The sequence below is a fragment of the Camelus ferus genome, chromosome 4 (genome assembly GCF_009834535.1).
Source record: "Camelus ferus isolate YT-003-E chromosome 4, BCGSAC_Cfer_1.0, whole genome shotgun sequence".
Lineage (NCBI taxonomy): Eukaryota > Metazoa > Chordata > Mammalia > Artiodactyla > Camelidae > Camelus > Camelus ferus.
Window position 1 is genome coordinate 66,249,871 of NC_045699.1, and position 22,714 is coordinate 66,272,584.

Here is a 22,714-nt window from a genome sequence, read left to right on the forward strand (position 1 = left end):
GTATCATAGCAATAATACCTGATGAGCTTACCATAGAATGCTCTTATGGTAATAAAATGAGGCAATAAATCTGAGGCAAATTTTGACAATTTTAAAAGGTAATACATGAAGGAGGATCACTAAATGGAAAGCAGTTTGGGAGCTGAATCGCATTTGAAACTGTTGAAAAACTATTATAACTTTTTTTTTTAAAGCCTGGAGACTTCTAGTGTTGGAGGACATAATCATTGTTTAATTTTTTGAAAGGCTATCAAGTCGAAAACATTCTAATTGCTCCAGCCAGTATAACTGCTAGCAGTGGAAGGAAGTAAAAGGGAAGTAGATTTTGGTTCAGCAAGAGGCAGAACTTTCTAACATTTAAAACTGTCCAACAATGGAGCAGGCTACATTAAGAAAGTGAGATTCCTGAAATTTGAAGTGTTGAAATAGAAGTTGGATGACAATCTAGCAGGAATGTACACGTGTACTAGAGGGAATTCCTGCCCGAGCAGAAGTTGGACTAATGACATTTAAGGTATCTTTCAAATCTAAGGTTTCTATGACTGTTCAGCTCGGTTAACTTGATATTTGAAATGTTTGAATTATTCTATAAAAAACTTCTGTATTAAACTGTCAATGACCTAAGAAATTGTATGGTCAAGTTTACAGTAAGTAAAATGTGTTCAAAGGAATGGGAAATCGGGTGTAAAATTGAAAATCTGTATATCATTAAAGGCAATTAACAACGCTTTTAACATAAAGGGACAAGGGGTGTGTGTGTGTGTGTGTGTGTATGTGTGTTTTTCAAACGATGTGTTCTGGGCACGTGACAGTTATCTAAAGCGTAAATGCTCTTAATTGTTTTACTTTACACATACTTGCTCAGATGGTTTTTCACAACCAGCAGTACCTTATGCGGAAGCAAATATCGGTGTCTGGTGAAGGACAGTTTTCCGGAAGGCGTTTCGCGGTACCCAAGCCGCCCAAGACCGCTTCAGCCCACAGCGGACTCGGCTGGTGAAAGAGGAAGAGGCACCGCTCGCCGCCGGGTCCGAACTACCAGTCCCAGGGGGCCCCCGCGGCGCTGCGCACGCGCCATGGCGTGGCGGCAGCGCCGCAGCAGAACGCAGGGAAGCCAACTAGCGAGTGGCGGCGGCGGCGGCGGCGGTAGTGGCGGTGGCAGTTCGCGGCGAGGGCGACGGCTCTGGGGCCGAGTGGCGGTCCGGCGGAGACCTCGGGGCTCTCTTCCACATGATCTTCTTGGTGAGTGCACGTCCCCCATCTGCCCGAGCGGAGTGCGCGGCTCCTTGCCTGGCGGCCGTGCTGTCCCGGCCTAGGGCCGCAGCCTGCGCCTGACGGCGGGCCGCCGGGTCCAGCTGACCCCTGGGCCCTGGGCCCTTCTCTCCAGCGTCGGGAGAAGTGGGGGTGGGGGCACACGGTTAGGCCGTGGGGAGAGACGTGGCGGCGCCCAGGGGCCGGAGCAGCCTGGGGCGGATGAGACGGAGGGACGCGTGGGGGATGGGATGGGAAGGGACTGGAGGATCGCTGGGCGGCTTCGGGTGAGAGAGCCAGAGGCGAGCGACCTGGCAGCTAGGGAATTGCGTAGGGAAGGTGAGGAGGAGGGAGACTGTCTTCTGATTGCTGCTGGTGAAGATGTCTTGCTTCGGAGATTCTTGACAAGCTGGGCGCACGGGTCTGGGGGGCAGCCCACCCACCCTAAACATACACACCGTACTTGGCATCTTTCCACTTCCTGCTGGAGGTCTGTCAGTGAAGGGCTGTTGGTTGCGTTCATCTCCTTTTCTTCAATATCGCCTTTTATTGACTGGCAGAATTTAAATGGATGCTGGCTAGGCAAACCATAGAAACAAACAGGGTTCTGTGTATAAATCTGCGTGAAAACAGGAAGGCATGGTGATATTGTTCAGATGAGAGCTAGGGCAAAGGAAAAATCAGTGCTTTTATTTTAACATTTCTGACAAAAATAATTTGAGTGAGGCTTTGAACTCGAAAGGGTTTTAACCTGGAATGCACCAGTTGGTAGAATTTAGGGGGTCCTTGAACTGGAATGGGGTTGAAATCACATCTTTATTTTCATTATCTGATAACTGTATTATCATTTCCTTCAATTATGAATGTAGGCACAAACTACAATAGAATTAGCAATGCCTGTTACTTTATCATGAATAAATATTAGATTTTTTGTATTGTGTTTTACAGTTGTTACAGATATCGCAAAAATGTCATTTATGCTTATAATTTCTTTGAATTATATTATTAGACTCACTGTTAGATCTCGTTATTTAACGTGATAATAAAGCTGCACATATAGTACAATATCAGAGTTTTTAAAAATTGTTATGCTCATAGTTTAGTATAATTAGTTTCTTTTGTAATTGCGTACATTTAGTTATGCATTTAAAAGCAATCTGAGAAGAAGTCCACAGACTTTGCAAGACTACCAGAGAGATCCATGTCAGAAAAAGATTAAGAACTCCTGAAGTAGAAAGAAGGTTTTGGAATCTATAAGTCTGCCTGGAAGAATATTTGAATCATTAGAAGAGATAAAAGATTAGATAGATAGGATGACAGTGTAGATGAAAGAGGGAATTTTGTAATCAGGAAAGTAAAAGAAAAGATTTGACTGGAATCGGAGTAATAGGTTTGAAAGCTAGAACAGATGACAGGTATTTCATTCAGGGTACTGGGCAATCGACAGAGCAATCTGAGGAAGAAAGGGAAGTGAGTACTTTGGCCTGTAGATTTTTGTGTTAAGGCACCTTCTAGTTCCAAGGGATTGAAGCCCTCCAAGCTCTTGTGTAAGCCTGTGAAAGAAAATTTTAGTGTGTGTTGGTTTTAAGTCATGTAGATAGTGTGGCTTTTAAAGATAGGAGGGTATTCAGATTTTTCTATCCTCAAGTGAAAAACTGTAGGATCTCCAAGTACATTTTCCTATTGCTATTATTCTTCTTTTCATATCTAATGGAAAGTAAATGTGCAGATTATGGAGTTGGAGAGTTGCTAAGTTATTTTCTTGAAATTCCATTTTAAATTCTTGTAATTCAGCTTCATTTTGGCATCAGACTGCTCACTGACAAATCACTCATGACATTTTTTTTCAGAGTATGTGTGACTTGAAATTTGCACCTGTTTGTAAAGGACCTGTCAACATCTTGTGAGATTTTTTTCCTCTAAAATATTAGCAATAATGAAAAACCACTGCAGCAGACTTCTTCTGGAAAAGATTAAAGGGAGGGTACAGAAAGGTGAAGAAGAGTGTTTTGTGAAATACATGTTGGTGCTGAAATAGTTTATGTTGAATTAAACACACCATATTACAATCACTGCCCTGAAGAAGTATTGCCTGATACTTTGTGTCCTTACACTGCCCCCTTGGTCATTCTTTCTCTCCTGCCCCTTTATTTTATTTATTGTATATATCTATCTGGCATTTTATTTGTATGTATCTTTATATGTAAAGGGTCAAGAAAATTTTGATTGGAGATTCTACTACTAAATGAGAATAGGAGATTAGGGAATGCTATGTGGAGGAGATGGCATTTGAACTGGACCTTCAATCATAGATGTGATTAGCTTTGGGGATATTGAGAAAGGGCTTCAGGTGAAGGGAACAACTTGAACAAATACTGGGACAGAGGAATTTGGAAATCAAATAGAACATCTAAGTCAGCCTCCCTCCCTCCCTTTCTCCTTCCCTTCTCACTCCCTTCCTTCCTTTCTATGTGTTAGGTCAGGAAAAATGGGGGAAAAAGATTACATATAAAGGTAGTTTGTGATGAACAAAGGCCAAAAAAACTCTAGGCTGCCCAGGTGATAGTGTGTGATCGATTGCCTGCAGGTGGCTCACTCCCTTCTGGAGCCCACTACAGTGAAATTGCTCACAGGGAACCTGAAGTCTGTATACCCAAGAGGGACCAGAGGGGCATTCTGGGGAGATGAAAAGAGTATGGGCTGTGGAGTCAGACAGAGCTAGTTCTGAATTCCTTCTCTGCTGCATAATAGCTGAATGATTAGGCAGTAAGTTATTTGACTTTTCTAAACCTGTTTCCTCGTTTGTAAAATGGAGTTGATAAATACCTACCACATAGGATTAACTCCAATAATAATCACATATATAAAACCTTAGGAACATGGCTTTCGCTCAGTAATTGCTAGTTATCTTTTGGCATTCCAGCTTTCAACCTGCTTTTGTCCTTTTCCACCTTCATACCACATCCATGACTTTAAAATAAGCACTCCTCTTCTGGTGCCCTCTTGGCCACTGTCACAATGCTGTCACTTCCCACTTCACCCAGTTGGCTCCATTGTGAGTCTGTGAGCTGCTTTCCAGTGATGGCACTTAGCATTTCCCACCTCACAAGGTGATGCTGCCTGATACTGGCATTCTGGAAATTGCCACAATATGTATTAACTTTTGTTTGGTGCAGCTAACAATACCGCTCTTTAAATGTAATGTGCTTCAGTTTAAATTAGTTTATTTGGAAGAATTACCCCTAATACTGCAGAAAATAGAAGTGGAAAAGTGGATATATTCCCAATTGTAAGACATTTCACTCTTATTATTATTATTTTTTTTAGGAGTGAGTATATTGGGGAGTTGGTTATAAATTAACGATTCTCCAAGGTAAAAAGTATGACCTTTTGGGGGTAAAAGTCTGATATAAGTGGAATGCTTCCTACTTGCTTTGGAAAGACCAAAAAATTGAAAAAAAAAAAAAAAAACAAACCTCAAACAGTTATTTAAATTTTCCCCTTCAGCTTTCTGTTGTTTTCACCACACACATCTTCTTTGGAGTTAATTTTTTCTCAGGCAAGAAGGATTTCAGTTATATATATTTTTTTTACATTTGAGCTGCCTAAACTTGTGTTTGCATAGAATGATTTGTGGCGTTCACTCTTTAATCCTAATCAAGATATTTTCATTTTTAAAGGAACTAGGACCAATAATTTCTGTATTGTGTACACATTTCAGAAGAAGCTTTAGACACCAAGCTGTTTGATTTCTGTTTTTTAAAATTATAGGTAATTAAAATTTCCTTCTTTATGTTTACCTGTATTTTCTGATTTTTTAAATGTGTTTCAATGTGTATTATTATTATGTAAAAACATTTGCAAAAAGATAGTTCTTCATTGTTCCTAAGCTGAAACCTGGTTTTGAACTTTGCAATGCAAAGGTCAGAAGAAGTGGTGAATATTTGTTGATACTTCAGGTTCTCATATTTGATACATATAAATTAATGATTGAACAAATGTTTTTAAAAAGTTACTTATAGACTTCCTAACTATCTCTATAATGACTTTTTTTTTAAGTTTGAAGCTAAACCAAATATTTGATAAGTACCTGAAAGGAAAATGTAACTTATTGCAAGCACTGTAATTAAGTTATATTTACAAAGCCAAAATTATCTTTATGTTCATCTTTTTTCTAAGCCATTTAAAAAAAATAAGGCTTTACATAAAAAAGGATGAAATATTGCCATTTGCAGCAACATGGGTGGACCTAGAGAATGTTATACTTAATGAAGTAAGTCAGACAGAGAAAGACAAATATTATATCATAATCAATTATATGTAGAATCTAAAAAATAATATAAATGAATCTATATTCAAAATGGAAACAGACTCACAGACATAGAAAACAAACCTATGGTTACCAAAGGGGAGACAGGGGTGGAGGGATAAACTAGGAGTATGGGATTAACAGATACAAACTACTGTGCATAAAATAGGTATGCAACAAGGATTTACTGTATAGCACAGGAAATTATATTCAATATTTTATAATAAGCTCTACTAAAAAAAATAACTGAATCATTTTGCTATATACCTGAAACTAACACAATATTGTAAATCTATTATATGTCAATAAAAAAAGAAAGAAAATAAGGCTTTAAACATAATGTAACTGGAAAAACAAGCAAGATGTCTGCTCATTAAGATGTCTGTCCAAAAAAGTGCCTGCTTGGTCTTGCTCCCGTATAATGCCTGTACACGCACGCTGGAGACTAGTGGAAAACATTTCATCAAGCACATTCAGTTCTTTATTTTTTTCCTTCCTAATTTATATTTCCAATTTATTCTCTGTGAATCTTTGAAAGTATTAAAATTGGAAAATTTAAAAGACAAAAAAATTAGTCAAGGGATATTAGCTTATTTCCCTTTTCTTAGGACCAGAATCAAATTATCTTCCCAAGCAATCTAAATTTTATCCAAATACATCTATTTTAAAAGTTTTTAGGACTCAGGCTAAAGTCATCTATTTTCATCTCAGTCTGAATTGTCTCCTTTCACTTTCTAATGCAGAGCTCTGACCTATCTCTTGGTTTTACTTTCATTGTTAATGATTCCTGTCTACCTGACAAAAATACATTAGGTCTGAAAGTCATAGTACTTAAGATAGAATTGCAAAATGTTTACAAATACGGCTTTCTGTACCAGAAAAGCTTAGGAAAGAATAGATGAATTCTTTCTGCAGAATTTATTTCATCTTTACCTCCTTCAGAACCCAAGGACTCTAACTTTGATTTCTCTAAAACAAAGTGCCTTTTAATATTGAACTATTCAAAGGTGTGATGGGGCAACTTCGATTCTGATGGAAAGTGACTTATTAAGTAAGCCTCCCTATGAGTAAGTTTCTATTCCATCATTACAAATCATCATAATAACAGTAATGACAGTAATAGCTAACATTTATTGAGTTCTTTTTTTCTAGACATTATGTGAACTATCTAAAGTTGCAAATTCCATGCATCTTAATGGTTGATTTCTTTTTGAAAAGCTGTTTGACTAACGAGATTTTGTTTGTTTCTTTAGAGTTTTGTGGTCCAGGAGTTTCCTTTTGGGTAGAACGTAGTCAATGATAATAATATTGTTTGAAGCTTGATAATAAATATTTGTAATTTTATGAAGTGCCATTCTGGTAAATGTGGTGAAACAGACATGACAGCCTGCTACGTGCTTTCCTTAAATTTGAGAGTGTACTCTTGGATCTTGAAACAGGCTTTACCAGTATTACAGCTCAGCAAAAATACAGCTGAAGCTCAAAGTTCTCCTTCTGCTCTTGTATTTGATTGTACACCCACTGTATTCATGGAAGAAACTAAGTTTATCCTGGGGACCAACGCTTCCTCAAAGCATGTGTGTAGTGAAATCTTCCTCTCCAAAGTTTGTAGATGGCTCTAAAGATTTTAGGGTTTTTTAGTTACTTGGTTTGCCTTAGTGAGTTGTCATTAGAGATTGTGGAATAGGAAGAAATTAGATTTGGTGGTATATAACTTCAGACTAATAAATTAAAGAAGGTTTATATAATTGTGAAAGTTCCTGATACCCATTTCTAGATTAGGTGGATATTTTTGTGTCATGTATTACCTCTGAGGAAAACAGGATATAATTTTAATAGCATAGTAATTCTGCTTATTGGTGTGCAGATTATTATTGTTGAACTATATCTAGAAATTAAGTACTGTGTCCTTTTTTTGGATTTGAAAATTTCACATTTCCTAAAATAATTCACAGAATTTGTCTGGTCCTGAGTGTTTAAGTAATTGCACTAGCAGATCTCTCAGCAGGGGAGATCTTAGTGCCAAGTTTTTTCATGTTTACCTTAAAATTAAAAAAAAAAATTACTAAGGAAATAAATGTTCTTTGTTTTTAAAAAAACAAAACATAACCTGAGGGGGTGGTAATAGCTTAGTGGTAGAGCGCATGCTTAGAATGAAGAAGGTCCTGGGTTTAATCCCCAGTACTTCTATTACCTAATTAATTAATTAATTAAAAAATTTAAAACCCTGAAAACAGTGCAAAAAACAAATGCTTTTTTTCACAAATATATACACATATTACATAATCTGGAGTTTTTCCTCCCCCCCCCAAATTATAGTTAACAGTTGTGCGTGCCAAGTGCTTTATATATATTAACCCACTAAACCCTCACAACCTTACGACATACCCTATGAAGTAAGGTTCTATTTTATATGCACTTGCTGATGAAGAAGCTGAGGCAAGAAGTAATTGGCCAAAAGTTGCATAGCTAGTTAGTGGCAAAACTGTGATTTGAGCTCGAGTAGTCTTGCTCTAGGGCTTGTGTTTTAACCCCTGTACTGCCTCTGGGATCTTACCATGCATGTCATTCTGGAGTTTGCTTTTTTCACTTAGTGGTACATGGTAGACATCCTTCTTAACAGTTATTTAATATTCCATGGTAAAGGTGTACCATAACTTACTTAACCTTTTTCAGCTTAATCTTGTTTAACAATTCCAGTAATAATGATTTCAAGTAATATTTTAAAAAGTCAAAGTTTTTGAACTGCAATGGTGAGGGTACATTAGTATTTAGTAAGTAATACATTTAGGCTGTCCAGGTGTTTTGATGTTCTCTGTCAATTGAGTGGTACAGTAAAATCTGAGCTTAATCCAAAAGCCGCTTGTTAGGCATGAATTTCATTATTTTTGTGGTTTGCCATCTTTAGCTCTGGAAAATTAGTGTGTTGGGGGTAAAATCTGTTTGGATTTTTTAAGTTGACTTTTGGTAGGGTCTGGAATTTTGGTGTCATAACAAGAAGTCTTGTACTGTTAATTTGAATTTTGGATACTATCTGGCTTTATGTTATGTACTTGCATCTTGAAAGTAGTGTGCCCTTCAGTTCTCTGTACTTGTGCCAGGAATAGTTGGTACTAAGTCCATTCTTTTTTCTACAATGTTTTACATTTGTTTCAAAAATACCAACTAAAGATACTAAAGTATCACTTGTTGCCATTTTTTTCTCTCATGGTATGCATTTCTTTTTTCTTTTTTCTTTTCTTTCTTTCTTTTTTTTTTTTTTGCATTTCTTAATTGTGAGGAAATATCTTTTTCAGTACATTAATAATTATTTCAAACATGCTCATTGGAAAGTTAGTAGATGTTTTCACCTTAAATTTAGATACTGTTCTTTCATTATTTTGGAACTGAGTTAGCAGCAGCTTGGCTGATTTTTAACCAGAGCATTGCTGTTCATCATTTAGTCATTTATTTATTAATTTTTTATAGATTCAGACATTGATTCAGCACCTGCTAAATGCCAGCTTCTCTGCCAAGTAATGGGGATACCAAGATGATTATGTCCCTACTTCAGGGAACTTGGAGTTTTGTTGAGAAAACATTTTGTTGAAAACAGTACAATATGCTGTGATGGAGATGAACCCAAATGAGAAAGTATCTGAGACAGAAAACTGGCTGGTAAAGGCTCCTCAGTTGAGCTGGGCCCTGATACCTAAGTGGGCTTTAACTGACCACTGAAAGGAGTAGGCAAAGGACTCTAAATAGAGGGTATGCAGAAATCCAGTCTGTGTCAGCCACTCAAAATTGTCATTAGAATGTCGCATATTCCTGTGAGAATGCGGGTCCCTCAAGAGCAGACCTTAACCATCCTGTTCATCAGTGCCTTGCACATCGTAGGTATTTAATAAACATTTGTTGAATGAGTGGGTGAAGGAAGTGTGTTAAATAAAGCTCACTGTGCTTGTCTAGCCACTTTTTGGAAAGAGATGAGCTCATTTTTTTTAATACCTGATGATTTTTAGAGCATGTTATGTAACAAAACGTAAATTGAGAAAATGTTCCTGCACTAAAGGAGGTAAGTCTTTTAAGAGGGAAACGTGTAGGCAAATCATCATAATTCAACATGATTATAGAAGATATTTGCAAGAGACACCCGTCTCTAGTATGGATTGGTTAGGTCCCTGAAAAGTGGTGGGTAATTAAGATAAATCCTCAGATCAAAATTATTTGATTGATAAAATACAGCTAGCATTGTGGTAGTTCATTTTAAAAATGACAGTCATGTCCTTTTTCGCCGTATAACATTAATACGGATATTACATAAGTACTGTGGGGAAGAGTACCTATATAGTGAACAAAAAAAGTGACAGTTCTGTCAAGGTGTAGACATGTTTACCATGTTTACCATGCTTAATCCTTGAGTAATATCATGACTTTTCCCAAGTCTGCATACTACTTATACTATTATTTATTTAATGTCTTTTTTTTTTTTTTTTGGACACCTTTAAAAATATTTTTAAAGGAGCTTTATGTTCCTACCACAGTGAAAGGCTAACATTTCTTGCCCTAAACAGAAATCAACTTAAAAAACAAAACAAACAAACAAAAAAAACCCCAGAAAAAACCAGTGTTATAAAACCTAGCTAACTAACTGTTTGCAGAAGGTGCTGAGGTGAGTTTGAGGCCTGCTGTCCTTTAATTAAAAGGAGAGATTAGCAGGTGTTAGGGAAGTGTTGAAGACAAATTGGCACCTTGCTTGGATTTTTCTGCATTATATAAATAGAAGAACTGAAAGAAACCTAAAAATGGAATAACTTTCCCACTTAGTGTCATAAGGGAGGAAGGATGCACCCTGTTTGTTGGCAGGAGCAGTTTCCCCAGAGCTTCACAGAGGGAAGAGATTTGGGGGCTGGGGCTTAAAGGGGAAATCTGAATTCACTTGAAGATGAGGAGGATATGGGCCTCTTAAGCCTTGGTAATAGCACTGCAAGATGTTGGAGACTTCAGGATATAGTTTGGCAGCAACATCTGCTTTGGAGGAAGTGGAGAAATGGTGGGAGATGAGGTAGGAGATGGAAAAAGAGGGATTTATGGTTGTGAGCTTGATGCCGTGTAGCAGGTTGTGGACATTATCTTTAGGCGGTGGAGAGTAGCAGGACAAGATTTGTGCTTTAGGAAGACTGCCTCAGCAGGAGCAGGGAGAGACTGGGAAGGAGCCTGCTGAGATGATGAGACCCTAAATAGTGTAAAGGATTGACTGAGAGGAAGGTGATAACCTTTCATTGGAAAAGGCTAGGAAAATTCAAGATTTTGATCTTATGCTCCCATGTTGGAAGAAGACAGATGATATGCTAAGAGTATAGATCATGTTGACAGTATTGGCTACTGTCTGGGGTCACCTGCCCACAGAAAATCCCAGTTAGCTCATACAGAAAGAGAGCAAGGTGACCAAGATGTTCTGGAACCAGTTAGGGAACTTGGATCTATTTGGGTATTTGTAGAGCGTTAATTACAGTAAAGGGATGGTACCCATAATTCCTTGTCTTTCAGTTAAAAAACTGAATTCCAGAAAGATTATATTAACCATTAGGGATTATACAGCTAGTTTTGAGCTCATTGCATTTTACTTTAGAGTGCTATACCCAGAACTCTGTTAGTACATTTTAAGTCTTAAGATACTTTAGATAGGACCTAGTGTGTGTGTGTGTGTGTGTGTGTGTGTGTGTGTGTGTGTGTGTGTGTGTGTGTGTGTGTGTGTGAGTAATTATCAGGGTAATAATCTAAATTAGTCTCTAGTGACTTTCTAAACTTTTATGTATCATTTCTTTAATAGAGTTTAGGTTATTTAGTCCTGAAGTTCAACTAAACCTGACTTTGTTGGACAGTTTGAAACTTTCCAAGAAAGGGAGTTGTCCAGATACTGACTTAGATATTAATAGTTGTTGAAAGAGAGGGGTGATTAGAAGTGACCTTGGTAGTGGTAAATTAAAGCACTCACTCTTGGGAGGCAAATATCATGGTGAGTAAAAGCTAAGTGAGCCAGACACACCTGGATTCTAGTCTCAGCTTTGCTGGTATTAATTTGATCTTGGGCAAATTATTTAATTTCCTCAGTTTCCTCATCTATATAAAGTGGATAAGAATACCTACCTTTCAGGAGTGTTACACAGATTAAATGAGAATTTCCATGTAAAGCACCTAGTTGGTGCCTAATACATGACAAACCTGAAATGCATAGTGGTTATTATTATTTTTATTTCCTAAGTACCTGTATATACTTTACTACACCATACAATTAAAACTTCTCTTCAAGCCAACTATTTACTACTTATAATGGGACTTTTTAAGTTTGCCATTAAGTGGAAATTAATATAAAAACTGGCTTTTCTTAAGCAACTCTGGCTAGGAAATATATTTGCCTTGCTTCAGTTGATCAGGAATTAGTGCAAAATGTAACATAGCTATGGAAATTTTGTGTTAGGAAGTTTCTGTAATTCATTTCTGATCACAGTGAACTGAGAGAAAAAATATTTTTAGTGTGATAGTTTAAACACTACAATATGTTAACCAGATATTAATGTATTTTGGGATGTCATGTGACAGCTGATAATCCTTATAGGTGGTGATGGTTGGAGACTGATAAATTACAGCACTCAAAAGCATTTCTTAAGTTTGTGTATTTTTTTCTTGCTGAAAAAAGTCACTAAATTGGATGCTTGAATTTAGAATTTTATTATTTGTGTAGATAAAAAAATTTAAATAGACTTTAATTTTTAGAATAGTTTAATTTATAGAAAAATTGAGCTGATAGTACAGGGAATTTTGATATACCCAGTGTCAAGTTCCTTTTGTTACTAACGTCTTGTGTAAGTATGGCATACTTGCTGCAATTAATAAACCAATATTTATATGTTGTTGTTAACCAAAATTCATACTTTATTCAGATGTGCTTAGTTTTTACTTTTCAAAATTGAAAAAATTTTTTATTTTGGGTTTTTTTTGGGGGGCGGTTAAGTAGATTTTTTTAAAAAAACTTGCTTATTTATTTAGTTAGATGGAGTTCCTGGGGATAGAACCCAGCACTTCGTGCGTGCTAAGCATGCGCTCTACCACTGAGCTGTACTCTCCTCCCCCTGCTTAGTTTTTACTTGATGTCCTCTTTCTGTTCCAGGATCCCAATTACCACTTTACATTTAGTCATCATTATCTGTGTAATTTTTAATCAGATCGTCTTAATTAGATACATTGATCTATTTACAAAAAAAGCTTTATTCTCAAATTTCAAAGCTATGCCTGTGTGTGGCATATTATGTTACCAAAAATGGTTTCAATTGAAGATAGTTGGCCTTTAGTTTCACTTTTAATAAGCCTTTTACAAGTGTAGGTTCCATCATGTTAGCAAGTAGTTGATCTTACCTCTTTAATTACCACTTTGATACTTCCCACTTATTTTTATGGAAAGGTTCATTTTGGTCCATTCTGTCATGTGATGAACATGGAGTATGTCTCATCGTGTCATAGTGAAGTGAGAAAAATTAGTATACCTTTTTTCCCCATCCTATTCAGTTATGTGGTGATCCTTCTTGTAGCTTTGAATATATGAGGTCTTCTGTCAGAGTTCAGTAGGTATTCTGTGAGAATTGTTCCACATGTAGATGTATTTTTGATGTATTTGTAGGAGAGGGTGAGCTCTGTCCTTCTGTTCTGCCATCTTGAAGCCGTTCCCCTACCACTTCATTGACAGGAATAGTGGTGTCCTGCATCGTGCAGTCATTTACACTTTGCATTCATCTCATGTAAACTGTACAGTTTATCATGTGAGGGAGATAAGAGCATTATCCCAGCTTCGAAGATGGGGAAACAGAAACATAGGTGAAGTGACCAGCCACAGATCACATTGCCAGTGGGTATCAGAGCCCAGTCTTAGATGCCTCAGATCTTCTGACTGTAGTTTTTGTTTTGTTTTCTTTTGTTTTGCATGAAGTCTCTATAGAAAATAAGAAAGTATCAAGTGATCTCTCTTACTGACTCTTGCAGCATTAATCTTGAATTTATTAAATTAATAAAGTGATGATTAGTTTGTTTACTTGAACTCTACCTGTTACTTAGCATTTAGAACTACTGGATGCATATCATTAAATTGGGATGCATTTAATTAGAAATTTTCATCAGAGAAAACATGAAATGTGATTCTCATTCCATGAAATATTTGAAATAATTTTTCCCTGCTTTACAGTCCTTTTGAGTCACAGGAATTTGTTGAGGCATAGTTGCTAACATTTGTAATAAGTGTATCCTCCTTGGAACTTTTAATGTATTCTCTGATTCACACCCTATTTCTTATTTCACCTTATCAGAGTGTGCTTCCTCTCCATGCTCTGTCTTAGAGTAGGTATGCTTGCTCATCAGGAGCTGACAGACTTTTTCTGTAAAAGGCCAGAGAGTATTTTAGGCTTTGTGGGCCATGTGGATTCTGGAGGACTCTGGCAACTATTTAGCTCTGCTGTTGTAGCATGAGAAAAGCCATAGATAATACGTAAACAAATGGACATGGCTGTGTTCCAGTAAAACTTTATACAAATAGGCAGCTGGCTGAATTTGGCCCACAGGCCGTAGTTTGCCAGCCTCTACTCTATACTATTGTTGGAAGGATACAAAAACCCAGTGTGCTTCACTCCTTCAACTGAAATCTCCCTACTGGGCTCTCGGTCTTCATAACATGAGTTAAGAAGCTTAAAATCTGATTTAACATGCATGGGTTTCATCAATTTTATTTTTGTAGAAAATGTGGTAAGTGAAACTGAGCTTAATATTACAGATTTTCAAAGTCCAATTTTTGGCCACTCCAAAAAGAAATGATCTAACTTTGAAAATGCTTACAAATTGCAGGAAAAAATTGTTATTGTGAAATGTGCCTAATGTTAATTTTAAAATCCTTTGATTTTACTTATGTTCTTTTTCTCAGCATCTTGTGACATGCAATTAGCAAAGATACTGTGTGTGGCCGTGGTATTGGAGGTTGGGGATACATAGGTCTAAGAGATGTTCTCATCCTTTGAGGGCACCCTTCATTCTTATTGGGAAGATAAGATATAGATTTTAAAGATGAAAATAAAAATTCCAATTTAATGATATGGATAAGGACTGCTTTAAGAGTTCAGAGTTGGGATTTATCACTGGGGGCAAACTATGTGGTTGGGAAAGAATTATTGAGTCAGGCCTTGGAAATTAGAACAAGCAAAAAGATGATGTAAATATAAGCATGAAGGTGAATTGAAAATAAAAATGAAAAGGCAGACTTGATGGAATAGGAGGGTTTATATAGGGAAATAATGAGATAGGGCTGAAAGTGAGGGTTAAGGCAAGATTGGCCCTTGAACATTAGGCTGAGTTTGGAAATTATCAGCTAAAAAGTAAGGAATAAATGTAAATTTTAAACACTTAACGTTTTTCCTTTAAGTCCTTCGTGAAACTTCCAAGGATTTTAGCATGATGTACTTATTGTAGTTAGCATTTAGTAATAATTTCATTGTGTTTACTTCTTTTCCTGTCTGTCAGAGACTACAAACCTGTTCTTTCTATGTTATTTCTATCTTTACTTATATAACATGAGTATGTTACATACCTCTTTTTCATTCGTATATTGATTCAGCAAATGTGTACTGAATGCTTGTAATGTGATGGGTTCTATTCTAGTTGGAGTAAATAGATCAGAGAACACATTAGGCAAAAACCCCTCCTCTTAGAGAGCTTACATTTTCTTAGGGAGATGGTTAATACATAATAAATAAATAAAATGTATAGTATGACCAGTTGTAACAAGAAAAACTAAGCAGGGAGAGGTAATATGAATGTGTGGCAGAGTAGAGGCTGAAATTTTAGGTGTGGTGGCCAAGAAAGACCTTGTTGAAGAAGGTGACTCTCCATAAAGACCTAAAGGAAGTAAGAGATTTGGATGATGAGCAAGTAAGTGCAAAGGTACTGAGGTGGAAGTGTGCCTGGCATGTTTGAGAATATTGCTGGAGCAGAATGAATGAGGGATCTGGTAATAGAGTGAGATCATCTGTCCTTATTTGTGTCTCTTGTCTTGATGAAATTACTAATAGTGCCCACTTTCACTCCCAGTAGTGTCCTGGTTTGGATGGTAAGTTGTATGGTCTTCTGGCAATAGGAGGTGAGGTCAGAAAGGTGAGGGGGTTGGAGGCAGACCATGGAGAGCCAAGAAAAAAAGCTTTTGGAGGATTTTTGAGTACAGAGGTGATATGATTTGACTTAGGCTTCCCCAGGACCACTCTGTGTTGAGAATAGACTGGGAGCAAGGACTGAAGCAAGGAGCCTGTAGAAAATCTCTTCTGATCGCTTCAGTTTTCTCAGTGAAGTAGTAAGCAAGGGGCTGAGAATAAGGAGCAGAGAAGAGGTTGGAGGTTTGAGGAGAGAGGATGGTATGAATTCGTTGCCTGGGAGAGTGGGGAGTGGTGAACAGACTGGAGAAATAATAGTATGCAGGCCATGCACCATTAAGGGCCCATATAGGGTTTGTGACTATGAGTTTAAAGTAATATTAGTATGGTTGTGTGTGTTGGTTTTCTCATCCACAGGTATAAATTAGAGGTAGGCAAATCATTGGATTTAACTGGGGTTGTTGGGTGAGAGGGGTAAGTTGAGAGTGCATTTAGCAAGCAATCATGATTGACCATGGAGTTTATGCTGGCTGGTAAGGAGGGAAGCCAAGACAGGAAGAGAGTGAAGGTTAGTTTAAAAAAAAAAAAAAAAAGTGGTAGGATTAATGGCTGAAAAGTCTTGGTGGGGTCAAATGATCATGGGAGTTTTCGGGTGTCGGAGGAAGAGAGAGACCGTAGTATATGACTGCAGCATCCAGGGGTAGTATAGTCTGATAAACTTCATTAAAGAAAAAAATGCTTATTAGCAAGTTTATCTAGTGTTCTGGGTTTATTTAAAATATTTTTACAATAATGTCTTTGAAGAAATTTTGGACTATTGAAGGGTTTAGAAGGTGAGTTCTTGTTCAGATCAGATGGAGCAGTACTTTCATATGTTAATTTTTAAAGTGAAGCTATATTTGAAGGTTTTAATTTCTAAACTGCATAAATTGGTTTGTATTTTGAAGTGTCATTGGAATCATTTCATGCATCCTATCCTGAACAGTATTTTGGTTGTGATTAGATTGTGAGCTCCTTGAGGTTAGGGGACTTGGCTAGGTTCCAACAAAAGCCAGTAATATATTTGTTTAAATTGAAGTGTATTGAGGCAGCAAGAAGGGTACGATCTGAGAATTTCTAAAATGTTTTCTTCTGTCCTTTTATTATGAAAAATTTCTAACATACAGAAAATGTTAATTAGTACAGTTATCATCATATATATACCCACCAACCAGATTCAACAGTTGTTTACATTTTTCTGCATTTTAAAAATCTCTTAATTATTTTGAACCACATACAAGTGAGTTCCAGACATCCTAAAACTTCACTTCTGAGCGTGCATCTCTTAAAAATAAGATATTCTCCTGTGTAGCCACAAGATTTCTCAGTCATTCTTGTAGAGCTGGAGTAATTAATAGTGCAGTGGCTCTATCACGTCTCACCTTTTGGCCTTGTGCAAGTTACTTAATATCCCTGAGCTTCAGTTTCCGTAGTTGCAGAGAACCTATCTCAGAGGGATATTATGAAGATGGAGTGTGTAAAGTTCTTAGAACCATACCAGGCACAATTTTCAGTTTATAAAGTGTTTTCTCATATGATACTCCATTGTGGTGCATACCACCACCACCAGCCCTTGTCACCAGAGTTGGAAACTTCTACCTTGCCTTCTCCATGTGTAGGTGTCAGCAAATCTTATATTTTCTACCTCCTGATACCTCTCAGATTTGTCCTATTCTTTGCATCAGCACTGCAGTATTTCTTGTCTGTCAACAATTCTTAGTCTCTCTTCATCTAGTTCCATCCCCACCTCCTCATCCTTTTCCTTACTGCCAAAGTTTATGTTCTCAAATGTAAATTTAATCATGTTAATCTCTTGTTTAAACTCTTTCCCCATCGCCTACAGTGCAAATCCCAATTTCTTAACGCTGACTTCCGTGTACCTTCTGTCTCTGTAGCCTTATCTCACTGGACATTTCCTCCCCTGCCTCCAGCCTCAGTCTTAACACACAGAAACACACGTGCCCCCAGACTGCAGCAAGCCATGTGTACTTCTCTGAATATACTCTGTGTTACACACCTCTGGTCCTTTGCTTAGTTGCCTTCCTGTATTTGGAATTCTACCCCTACCCCCTGTCCTCTCTCTGTCTGGCAAATGCCTTTTATTCCCTGACCAAATACTTGTCTTCTAAGACTAGATGCAGGTACTTAACTTCTCTCGTCCCTGCTCTAGGTTGTAGTCTTCCAGCATGATGCCCATAACATTTAGGGGCAGTCATTTGCCTGCAAGTCTGCCTCATTCTACTAGATTAGAAAGTCCTTGAGGCCACATACTAGATTTCATCCTTTTTAATATCCCTAGTACCTAAAATGTTGCTCGTGCCAGGCACAAAATAAATGTAGATGTTGTGCCCACGTTTTATGGATTGAAAACCCCCCGAGGTTCAGAGAATAGGCATTATGTACCCAAGGTAGCAGAAGTAGTTAATGAGGCATATAGATCTTTAAGAGCCTGTTTCACTACTGTTTTCATCAAGTGTAATACTTCTCATAATTATAATCACTTGTTCAGTGATTCTGTTCATAGTCTATGGATTTAGAGCCCCCTAGAGGATGTTAGAATTTCCACATGGAATTCTATGAAGTCCTATGTGTTTTCTGTACACTGAATTAATAAGATTATACATGGATATGTATGTATGCCACCAATTTTAAAAAAATGTACACAGATACTTTTGTGACTAACTTAATAGTGAATTATCTTGGTGAAGTAGACATACTTACGCTTTTGAGAGGAAAGCAATGTGAAAGTCTTCATACAGGAGATTTGGAATAATAGCTTTGCATAGTTTGCTAGGGAATTGGTACAAGAAAAGGTACAAGAAAGTGTATTTTGAAAGCAGTTAAATTCAGGTAAGATGGTAATATCTGAAACTTTCCTAGTCATCAGTAGTTCATTAAAATAGAAGAAAGTTTAAAAAATTTTTAAATCAAACTGAATTAAAAATTATTGAATCCATTTCTTTAGATAAGGTGTCTTTAAATATATTTCCTTCTGCTACCATAATGTTAAATTCTTTTTTTGTCTTAGCACCAAAAATGTCTGTTTCATATATATGAACATGTTTTCATTGGCTCTCTAAACATTTTGAGAGTTCTGCAGTCTAGGTTGTCACCCCTTCCAGAATCTGAATTTACTACAAATTGTGTTTTATCAATTCCGAATAAATCCATTAAGGTCACTTATGTATCTGATTGGCCAGGACAACTTTTTTCCCCTAGCTTTATTGAAGTATAACTGACATATAACATTGTGAAAGTTTAAGGCATATAATGATTTGATACACATATATTACAAAATGTTTACCACAGTAAGGTTAGTTAACACATCCTTTACCTCATGTAATTATCATTTTCTTATTATTATTGTGAGAACATTTAAAGCTTTACTCTCATAGCAACTTTCAAGTGTATAGTCATAATGTTTAATTCTTAATGAGAAATATTTTTCTAACTTAATGACTGCTGTTTGGACACATCTATTCTGCTGTCTGGGCCACAAGCACTTCTATTGCTGATATCAAACATCTGTGGCCTGGCAGGCATTCTAGCTTCAAGGGTATAGCTTAAATAATGATGCTTTAAAATGTGCGCGCTATTTATATCAGTTTCTTTAGCTACTAGATAAACAAGAATATCTAGTGATTTCATTCATTCCTTTGGCAAATGTGTGTTCAGCTCCTGCTGTGAACCAGGCCCACTCCTCAGCCTTGAAATTACAGCTGTGAGTGAACAAAACAGACAAGACTTGGCCCTGGGGGCCTTTGCCTTTTAGAAGGGGAGCCATACTCTAAGCATGATGAACACGCATGTAATATAATGCTGGGTAGGGGCGAGTGCTCCTGAAAAAAAGGCCAGAAGAGGGAATAGGAAGTGATATTTTCTGTTTTAGAATGAGTTGTCTTAGAAGGCCTTTCTAAGTAGACATTTGAGCAGAGAGACTTGAATGAAGTAAAGGCAGTAGCGTTGCAAAGGTATCTGGAGGAATAGCCAGCCTCCCTGAGAGAGGGATCAGCAAATGCAGAGGCTCTGAGGAGGGGCATGCTTGATCTGTTCAAGCAAGGAGGTCAGTGTGTCTGGAGCTGTGTGAGCAAGGGTTAGGATGGTACCAGGTGAGGTTGGAGAAGTAGCCAGGGGTTGATGATGTGCGACCTTAAGATTTCATCCTGAGTGTAAAATAAGCCTTTGGACAGTTTCTAGTAGGGGAACAAAATGAATAAAGTGACTTAAGTTTAAAGGATACTCTATGCTATGTGGAGAACAGACTCTAGTAAAACAAGAAAGGAAGCAAGGAGATCAGTTAGAAGTGGTGTTTAGAGACCTTTGAGTGAAAGATGGTGATGACGGTGGTGAGAAAGTCAAATTTGAGATACTCTGAAGAAAGGATCAACTGGCTGTGTTGATTGATTGCAGTACTTAAGACAGTAGTCAAGGAGAGCCCAGTGTTAATAAATAGTCATGGTCTTGAGGGATATATGCAAGGTGTTCACAGTGGCTGCCTCTGAGTCCTGGCCTAAGAGCTTTTCTTTTTTTTGTTTTGCTTATGTGTATTTACCAGTTTTTCTATACTTGAACCTGTAATGCTTCTATTATAAAAACATATATATATATGTGTGTGTATGTATATATATGGGAATATGTGTATATGTGTGTGTGTGTATATATATATATATATATTTTTTTTTTTTAATTAGAGTTAACCATCGTACTAAATGTAGCCTAATTCTTAATGTGTTCTCCTACCTCTTTTGATTTTTGGAAAACAATTTAAGTGACGTAAAATTTAATCTTTTTTCTTTTCACTCTTAGTGATCAGCCTTTGTACCTTTTCCACATTTGAAGATGGTGAAACTAGATATTCATACTCTGGCCCATCACCTCAAGCAGGAACGCTTATATGTAAACTCCGAGAAACAGCTCATTCAGAGGCTCAATGCAGATGTACTTAAGACAGCTGAAAAGCTGTATCGTACAGCATGGATCGCTAAGCAACAGAGAATTAATTTGGATCGGCTTATCATAACCAGGTAAAGAAAAGGTTTTGAGGTCTTAAGTTTTATGGACCTCCATAATTCTGCTTATAGTAGTTACATAATTGCTAACTGCAAATAAACAAATCTATTTCCAACAAAGTACATGGTTTAAGATAGTTTAAATCAGCATCTCAATGGTGAATCTTTGCTTATTTTGTTTATTAATTGTCCTATTAACCTAAGCACTGTAGAGAATTATAACTTAAACATTAATATTTTATACCACATCAGTTAATTTTATATTTTGGTATTATATAACATTTTATTATTGTAGAGAGTATATTATCTTGTGTTCTAGTTTTCTCCAAATATTAACATACACATTTTCGTGTCTTGCTGTTGTGTATCTACTTTACAGTTTTAGAAGCTTTGTTTTTCACTATTAATACCTCATTGTTCTGTTGTTCCAAGAAGCAGTTTTTAACTCTAGAAATAGTGGTGCTGTGGTGTACTGTTGAGAAAAGAAGCCAGACATAGAAGAGTACATCTTGTATGATTCCTTATATATAAAGTTCAAAAAGAGGCAGGACTAATCTTTGATGATAGAAATCAGAATAATGGTTACTTCTTGCTACTTTTCATTAAACCTGATTTAATGTGAGGAATTTGTCCTTTGTACTTTTTGGTTTTGACTTTCTTTACACATTCAGGTGCTGGTGATCTAAAAGATTTTAGCAGTTCCATGGGATCTCAGTGCTGGGGCTATAATCAACTCACATTTCCATGTTTCAGTATAGTATATGTGTTACATTATTATTGTTGTTAATTTTATTATTTTGCTTGTTTGCCCATTTTTAGTGCTGAAGCTTCCCCTGCTGAATGTTGCCAACATGCCAAGATTTTGGAGGATACACAGTTTGTTGATGGATATAAGCAATTGGGATTTCAGGAGACTGCTTATGGAGAGTTCTTGAGTCGATTAAGGGAAAATCCTCGTCTTATTGCCTCCTCTTTGGTTGCTGGAGAGAAACTTAATCAGGAGAACACACAAAGTGTTATTTACACAGTTTTTACCTCTCTCTATGGCAACTGCATTATGCAAGAAGATGAAAGCTACCTCCTTCAGGTTTTGAGATACTTGATTGAATTTGAACTTAAAGAAAGTGACAACCCCAGGCGACTTTTGAGGAGAGGAACTTGTGCCTTCAGCATCTTATTTAAACTTTTTTCTGAAGGACTGTTTTCTGCCAAACTTTTCCTCACAGCCACTTTACATGAGCCAATCATGCAGCTGCTTGTTGAAGATGAAGATCACCTGGAAACAGATCCAAACAAGCTAATTGAGAGGTTCTCCCCATCTCAACAGGAAAAACTCTTTGGAGAGAAAGGCTCAGATAGATTCAGGCAAAAGGTTCAAGAGATGGTGGATTCCAATGAAGCCAAACTAGTGGCTTTGGTGAACAAATTTATTGGTTATCTCAAGCAGAACACATACTGTTTTCCACATAGTTTGAGATGGATCGTGTCACAGATGTACAAAACTCTCTCCTGTGTAGATAGACTGGAAATTGGGGAGGTCAGGGCAATGTGTACTGACCTCTTGTTGGCCTGCTTCATTTGTCCTGCAGTTGTCAATCCAGAACAGTATGGAATCATTTCTGATGCTCCTATTAATGAGGTGGCAAGATTTAATCTGATGCAGGTACGCTCTTGCTGTTATTAATGTGGCATTCCGTTTAAAATCAGTTGATTGGGCAGTAGGGTAGAACAGAAAATATGACGACATTATTCATATATTCTTACCATTCCTTTTCCCCAAACCGTCCTAAATATTTGTTTCTTACATTTTGTGTTAGTTTTTAAACGGAGTCCTCACACACTTGATGAATGAATAGTTGATTATATTTTCTAGAACAAGCCCACCGTCCCTTTCCCATGATTTCAAAATCCAGAATAATTGGGAAAAAAACCAGAATCCAGAATGA

General features: G+C 37.0%; 1 protein-coding gene across 7 annotated transcripts in view; it reads left to right on the forward strand.

Annotated features, from left to right (window-relative positions):
* Positions 1-1,080: 1,080 nt before the first annotated feature.
* Positions 1,081-22,714, forward strand: part of GAPVD1 (GTPase activating protein and VPS9 domains 1) — a 61,458-nt gene continuing 39,824 nt past the window's right edge. For 5 of the 7 annotated variants that reach the window (XM_032478432.1, XM_032478433.1, XM_032478435.1 and 2 more), the window contains exons 1-3: positions 1,081-1,242; positions 20,566-20,783; positions 21,588-22,431. In XM_032478432.1, the coding sequence (XP_032334323.1) occupies positions 20,599-20,783; positions 21,588-22,431 (1,029 nt within the window). In that variant the 5' untranslated portion in view covers positions 1,081-1,242; positions 20,566-20,598. Of the gene's footprint in view, positions 1,243-20,565; positions 20,784-21,587; positions 22,432-22,714 lie in introns of those variants that run through there. The other 2 variants (XM_032478436.1, XM_006187715.3) reach the window with 2 other exon arrangements.